The 7,184-nt window shown below is 37.9% G+C and overlaps 1 protein-coding gene across 2 annotated transcripts; it reads left to right on the plus strand.

Annotated features, from left to right (window-relative positions):
- Positions 1 to 1,196: 1,196 nt before the first annotated feature.
- Positions 1,197 to 6,843, plus strand: morf4l1 (mortality factor 4 like 1). 2 transcript variants are annotated; one of them, XM_039809962.1, is made up of 12 exons: positions 1,197 to 1,396; positions 2,758 to 2,804; positions 2,902 to 2,969; positions 3,063 to 3,149; positions 3,523 to 3,600; positions 4,149 to 4,174; positions 4,402 to 4,493; positions 4,741 to 4,842; positions 4,982 to 5,070; positions 5,226 to 5,398; positions 6,194 to 6,278; positions 6,362 to 6,843. In XM_039809962.1, exons 1-12 carry the CDS (start codon positions 1,357 to 1,359, stop codon positions 6,444 to 6,446), a joined length of 972 nt encoding a protein of 323 aa, XP_039665896.1. In that variant the 5' UTR covers positions 1,197 to 1,356; the 3' UTR covers positions 6,447 to 6,843. The 2 variants fall into 2 exon arrangements, with proteins under 2 accessions (XP_039665896.1, XP_039665898.1); XM_039809964.1 differs by lacking the exon at positions 2,758 to 2,804 and having other exon boundaries at positions 1,199 to 1,396.
- Positions 6,844 to 7,184: the final 341 nt, after the last annotated feature.

Here is a 7,184-nt window from a genome sequence, read left to right on the forward strand (position 1 = left end):
TTTGCTGGGTAGAATCTGTGAATTAATTTAAACGTAACTTCTCTCACTTTATTAGTAAGCATATATTTGAAAGATAAAGACCAAACATTTTTCCAAGGGACATTCTCTATTAAACTGTTCCAATATGGTATTATATAAGGAATAGTAACAATATCTTTTTGGTATAAAGTTCTAATTGTTTTATTTTTAGTCCGGCACGCCGCAGAAAAGCATAAATTCCCCACAGCAGTATCAGATAAATCCATATTGTGAGTCAGTGGCCATGGGAAATGAATGCCTCCCAGCAGCATTCTGATTCCAGAAGGAATTGCATCAAAGACAATTGCATACTCCTTGACCGAAACAGGAATTTGAAATTTCCGCATAAATTCTGAATAACTGTACAGTCTGCCATTCGTGTCATAGAGTTGGCCAACAAGTAAAATATTATTTCAAAAAATAAAGATTTGTTTTTGAAGAGAATGTCCTTATTATGCCAAATGTAATACCGATGGGGTGAGAAGTTATGTTCCGGTTAGATTTGTGTCCGACTTGATCCCGACTTGCTCTGACGTCATGCACACTTGGGCAACGATAATCTCACGAGACCAAGGCGGCCGCAGTTCTGAGACGCAGGCAGCGCAGTTGCTTTTCACCAACTGCAAGAGCCAGGCGGACGCAGGTGGACCCAGTGCATGCTGGGAAACGCCGGCCTCTCAGCTGATCCAACAGCTGATTGGTTCAGAATCGACTCAACATGATGACGTTTTATATAAACTTTTTATTGATTTTGAATCGGAGGGATTTTAACTGCTATTTGTCTGATTTAAAGGCTGATTCTGTACAGAACACATGTTGTGAGGCTGATAGTGATGTTTAGAAGTCAGAGAGACTAAATCTGATCAGATTACAGATCATCTACAGTCTGTTGTTTATTAAAATCAGCAACAGATCACATGTAGAGAATTTTGACAGCTACTCTGTCATAATAAAAACAACTAGAGACTGTGTAGGAGCTGATATAGGGGTCTGATAACATTTTATTAAATCGGAATCGGACCCGACCGGACCACAGTGTTTGTGTCACTTCCTGTTCAGCCTGAAGGCTGATGGAGTCAGCTGGAAAACTGTCCGACTTTAGAGCGGACTTTTGTCACCGCCCCCGCTGCTGCCGCCTGCTCTCGTCTACTTTACAGGCGAGGCGCAGTTCATCTCGAACGAGCCTATTGGGAAACGCCAGGAAACGCCTTTTGTCTGTCTTTGGTCGCGGTATTAATGCGTCATCGCGTTGGTTATGACGTGTTTAGAGAGCGGCGCCGTTTCAGACTGGAATGGGAGCTAGCAATTTTTCCCATATTTTGATAGTTTAATCCGTGAATGGCGCCGAAACAGGACCCGAAACCTAAATTTCAAGAAGGTAACAAGTTGTCTGTTCTCATTTCTGATAGATTTATGGTGTCGGTCAGTGCAGGAGCCGTCGGAAAGGTCCGAAATGTTAGCTAGCTGTAACACTGCCGCCACCGAACCGCTAGCGTTGTTAGCCTTCATTGTTGTTGCACAAAACAAGTATTGCTTTTTATTTGCCGCGTTAGTTATATACTATGTATTTTCTTACATATATTATACAGAGTGCAACAATAACAGTAGCGTAATCCGGCAAAGTCCATGGTTTGTATTTCAGCGATGTTGTTTCTAGCTATCTAAAAGCAGTAGCTTCATTCATGCAGTGTTAGCTCCCTATTGATTTCACCGCCCACCTCTCTGGTCACACAGTCAAGTGTTAGCTGAGTCCTAGCTGGCCTGCTGTCTGGCTGTCTGTTGTCATGTTGTCAGGGGTTTCTGCAGCTCTCATTCTCTCTCTAAGATAGGAGAAGTGCATCGTGTATTGTGAAAGTACTTCAGTGGTCTTTGTTGGTGTAGCAAATAGTTTTATCAAGTAATTAGAAAAATCCGTAATGGGTTCCTTATTTCAGTAAATAATTGCAATATACATCATATGTATTGGTTAATCACGGAGTTTAATTGTAAACAGAAAAATATGAATATTGTTTCTGTAGTTGAGTGAATTTTGTTTCTGATCAACAGTAAAAACCTAACAAGTCAGTACCAAGTTACTTATTTGAAATGGTACACATAATCTAAGATATTAGAAGAGCTTAATGTTTTAATATACATATATATATATATATATATATATATATATATATATATATATATATATATATATATATATATATATATTAATAATAATAATAATAATAATTGCAACGGTCTCAAATGAAATGTATGTAAATTAACTTAATGCAAAGTTCTTAAACCAGGGCTGGATATCTTCAAAAATGTTCCACAACGTGAATTCGATTCCCGTTCCTTAATGCAACTTTTTTTGATACCAGTTTTATAAAATCCATTATAACAAAAATAAATGACATTATGGTAAAAAAAAATGTTGTTCAGCTTCTTTACGCTTATGTGACGCACACTGTAGTCAAGCCTCTCTAAAGTTCTACTAGTAAACTCTTGACTCTAGTCTGACTCATGTTCATTTAATGGGATCTGAGTCTGTGTGTGGCTAAAATGCATTTTTTTTTTTATATATTTATGTAAAGATTGTTCTCGGCTATCAGAAAGAGACCGGTGTTAAGACGATTAGGAATTAAAATTTAAGGTGTAACTATTATTCGTGTTTGTGCAAGTAGTTTAGTCAGCGTAACAATTTCATCGTGTTTTACTTGGACTGCTCTCATGCTGATTTTAATTGACCAACACTCTGTTCAGGTGAAAGAGTGCTGTGTTTTCATGGGCCATTGCTCTACGAAGCTAAGGTAGGCATTAGTTAGCCCGTTTCTCTGATCATGTGATCCTCCCCTGTGTCTCTTGATATAAACATGTTTTGACAATGAATTGTGTCTCTCTTTGCAGTGTGTTAAGATAAACATCAAGGACAAACAAATCAAATACTTTATTCATTACAGTGGTTGGAATAAGAAGTAAGTTTTGGTTCAAATAAATCAAGTATTTAAGAGTTCTGCAGTGAAGATTTCCCATGTGCTTGATTTCTTTCTTGGTGTTTTATCTTCCAGTTGGGACGAATGGGTTCCTGAGAGCAGAGTGCTTAAGTATGTGGACAGTAATCTGCAGAAACAGAAAGAGCTTCAGAGGGCCAATCAGTAAGTCTATTTTCTCTGTTTTTTATGTTAGGTGCCACTATAATAAGTTTTTTTTTTTTTGTTGTCACCAAGGTCCAAGGAGACAGCAAATTAACACAAAGTTTGATCTAATTTTAGTCGAAAATGTTCTACATGGCGAACAATGTATATAAGACCTAATGTTGCAAAACACTGGGACACAAAACAGTGCATTATGTCTATATGCATTGATAGCACTACTGAAACAGAAAAATATAGATGAGGTTTGCAAAAATATGCAGCCTCAATAAACACAGTCTACAACTGTAGACTGTGTCATGAAATCTCCTGAAAATAGACTGACTTTAATATGAATGATGTATTTTTAAGTAATTGTTTTGTTTTCCTAATTTAGAGACCATTATGTAGAAGGAAGAATGAGGGGTGCTGCGCCGAATAAGAAGATACCTCCTGCACCGCAGAAAAATGATGTGTGAGTTTAAGTCATTAGTTATCCTGCCTTTCACCTAGAGATGGTCCGATACCACTTTTTTGCTTCCTGATACCGATTCCGATACCTGAACTTGCGTGGGCCGACGATACAGTACCGATCCGATACCAGTGAGTCATATATTTCATTATGTTTTAACATCTGTATACTACTATCTCTGTATGGATGTGATATGATTTCTTTCTTTGTTGTCGGTCTGGCTTAGATTAAACTCTTTGTGAAACATGAACAAACGCAAACAAGGAATGCCCCAGAACTTTCTTTATAGTTATAATGAAAAGAACATAAATAAACTACTTTAACGTAGATTTTCTTTAGGGCTTCATTACGTGGTATCGGATCGGTGCGCAAACTAAAGTACTTCCCGATACCGATACCAGCGTTTTAGGCAGTATCGAGACGATACTACGATACTGGTATCGGTATCGAAATCTCTACTTTCACCTGCTGTGGTGTCTCCTGCCAAACTGTTTTAGAGGTGTTAATGATTTTTTTTAGTATGTTAACATCTGTCCTTTTTGTTGTTGTAGGAAAACCAAAAAGAACAAACAAAAGAGTAAGTATATCATGTTGCAAATCTACATATTTGACACGCATGCATGCCCTCCAAAATATCAGTTGGCGGTTTGTGTTTTCATGTGTTTTCATCATCATTACAAAAGAAGCTGTAAACTACCAAGACAATACAAGTATAATTACATTAATCGCAGGGCATCACAATAACTTTGGCATGTATTCTTTTTAAGAATGAACTAACAGTTAAGCGTGTTTCTGTTCGTGCAGTTCCTGGTGCAGGAGAAGGCACTAGTTCAGGAGGAGACCCGACCCACCCTCCTCGAAAGAAGAGGGCACGTGTTGACCCAACTGTTGAAAGTGTAAGTTCATAGATTTACTAAGTTGCTTTTAGTAATATTTTTTCTCTGGTAGGTTGCCGATTAATGTCAAATAATACTGAGCTGCACTGAAAGTAACTAAGTAAGAATTTATAGTAGTTGCAGCTCTGTAGTGGAAACACTCCAATTCATGAAATGTTTCGGAGGTTAGAATGACATTGACTGTGTAAACATTGCGCTAATAAGACTCCTCATGGCTTATTCCTTAAATGTGTTCCTGTCTGCTCAGGAGGAGACCTTCATAAATCGAGTGGAGGTTAAAGTAAAAATCCCTGAGGAGCTGAAACCATGGCTTGTGGATGACTGGGACCTGATTACACGGCAAAAACAGGTAAGTAACCCTAAAATTTACTTTTTTCACAGCATTTCATTAATTAATATTATCATACACATTTACATTATAACATTTCCAAAGTAATTTATCTGCATGTTTCTTTTTTTTTTCTTTTTTCTTTGTTTTATGCCTTCAGCTTTTCCACCTACCTGCCAAAAAGAATGTGGATGCAGTCCTTGAAGATTATGCAAACTACAAGAAATCAAGAGGAAACTCTGACAGCAAGTAAAAACACACATTGTTGCTTGTCATTTTCTGCGCAATGGTTTTAGTTTTCATACTTGCCGTGGTGGAGCTGTGGTGGATGCAGTGCAAAAACATGCCTTGCCTGTTTGCTCTGTGTGTCAGAGAGAGATAACTTGATTTCCTCAACTGCTCAGGGAGTTTGCTGTGAACGAGGTGGTTGCTGGTATCCGGGAATATTTCAGTGTCATGCTGGGGACACAACTTCTCTACAAATTTGAGAGGCCGCAGTACGCAGACATCCTGGCCAACCACCCAGATACATCTATGTCTCAAATCTACGGTGCCCCTCACCTACTCAGACTCTTTGGTAATAACACCTGCACAACATTACTCTGCTGAAGTATTTGTTATAGAGAAGAGCAGCTTTAATTCATTGGTACTTAAAAAATCTGCACCAAGCTGACTGTAGAAGTAATCCCAGTCAAAGTAGAATTAGAAAAATTAGGTATCTAATAAATCACCCATGGATTCACCTCATTTGTTGAGCCACAACGTTTAGCCCGCCTAAGGCTTATGGGAAATGGTGTGCAATAAAGGCAGCTAAAAATAGAAATAAACAACAATATTAGCATTTAAAAAAATAAAAAAATTACTGTCATATCTCTAAAAACATAAAGCCATAATAATAAATCCATCCTTGGATTGCTGCCAACATATTTATTCATTTACATGTCACGCAAGCACTGCAGTCACAGCCTGTAGACGCTCCCAGGCCTTTATGGCATTCATCAGTTCACACAGAGCTTGGCAAAAAGACTTTGTCTTTTTCTGCCCCCTCAACCTGGAATACACTGCAGCAGGATCTGGAGCTGTCCAGCTCGATCCCGGTAGGGGATTTCAAACTCATTTTAGGGCACCGCAAAAAGCATCTTTGGAAACTTGTTCTTGTTTTTAGTGTTTTAAGTGTTCTTATACTTTCTTTTTGTACACATCAGCATTCATCTCTATCTACCACCATAACCTGTGCTTTTTTAATCACTTGAATTACCTCCTTGAGGATCAGTAAAGTGTAATTATTGGAGATTTTTCTAGTTATTATGAATGAAGATGAGGTTAGAGGCCATGTGGTGTTTTAAATTCTGTCTTTGTTTGGTTTCCAAAGTGAGAATTGGAGCTATGCTGGCGTACACTCCCCTGGATGAGAAGAGCCTTGCACTGCTGCTCAGTTATCTACAAGACTTCCTCAAGTGAGTATTCACAAAACTGTTATTAATAAGGCTCGTATTGATTAATCTGCAGCAGAAATTAGTAAAATGTAACTCCATTCCAGGTATCTTGTGAAGAACTCTGCATCACTCTTCAATGCAAGTGACTATGAAGTTGCCCCTCCAGAGTACCACCGCAAGGCAGTTTAAGGTTTTTTATTTCAGGATCTAAAGCCTTTGTGTGTTGAAGTTTGGAGACGACATTCTTATCTGTCGAAAGGATGTGATTTCACAAAAGGCCTTCAGAGAACGGATTGTGCGAGATCTGTTGATTTATTAAGGAAGAATCAGAGCAAGATGTCACACTAATCCCTGGACAAATTCATTTTCTTTCATGTGGAAAGCTGCTGAGTACGCTCTTCCTGTATTGGTATGTTTTTTAGTACCACTTTTTAGTTTCTATGATACTTGTTTTGTCCGGAGGTTTACCAAGATCTTTTGAAAAGGAATTTCATCATGATTATTTTTGTTTTGTTTCCTGGTTCAGATGCTGGCTAAATTTGTCTTGTAGGCTGTCATCATTTTCTAATAAAATTCTCATTCTCAAGTTTTTGGTCCATCTTTGATTTGCTAGTTTAAGATAGTTGGGTCAAGGTAGAATTTATTCCCCTCTTCATCTACAGGGGGAATTGAATTGCTTGATATTGTTGTTACCGTTTTCCTAACTTGAGCATATTGGCGTTTTGTTTTCTTGTCTTAAATGATCTCTTGTTTATGAAAATGCTTAATGGAAAAATGCACCAGAGTGCACCAGTTCATTTTGCCTGAAAAGCCAGATGTTTCAGAGAGGAGCTGTTTTTGTTTAGTACCTTGAGAAACCGTAAATTATTTTAAATATTTCACTCTGAAACTGCAATAATTAAGGCTGCATATATTTTGTGATTTTTT

This window comes from Perca fluviatilis, chromosome 8 (genome assembly GCF_010015445.1).
Source record: "Perca fluviatilis chromosome 8, GENO_Pfluv_1.0, whole genome shotgun sequence".
In the NCBI taxonomy this organism is placed as follows: domain Eukaryota; kingdom Metazoa; phylum Chordata; class Actinopteri; order Perciformes; family Percidae; genus Perca; species Perca fluviatilis.

Excerpts from the sequence above, each read along its gene's own strand:
- morf4l1 (XM_039809962.1), top strand. The coding sequence starts at position 1,357 with ATGGCGCCGAAACAGGACCCGAAACCTAAATTTCAAGAAG. Across the intron at positions 2,805-2,901 it reads CATTGCTCTACGAAGCTAAG|TGTGTTAAGATAAACATCAA; the intron begins GTAGGCATTAGT and ends CTCTCTTTGCAG. Across the intron at positions 4,175-4,401 it reads CAAAAAGAACAAACAAAAGA|TTCCTGGTGCAGGAGAAGGC; the intron begins GTAAGTATATCA and ends CTGTTCGTGCAG.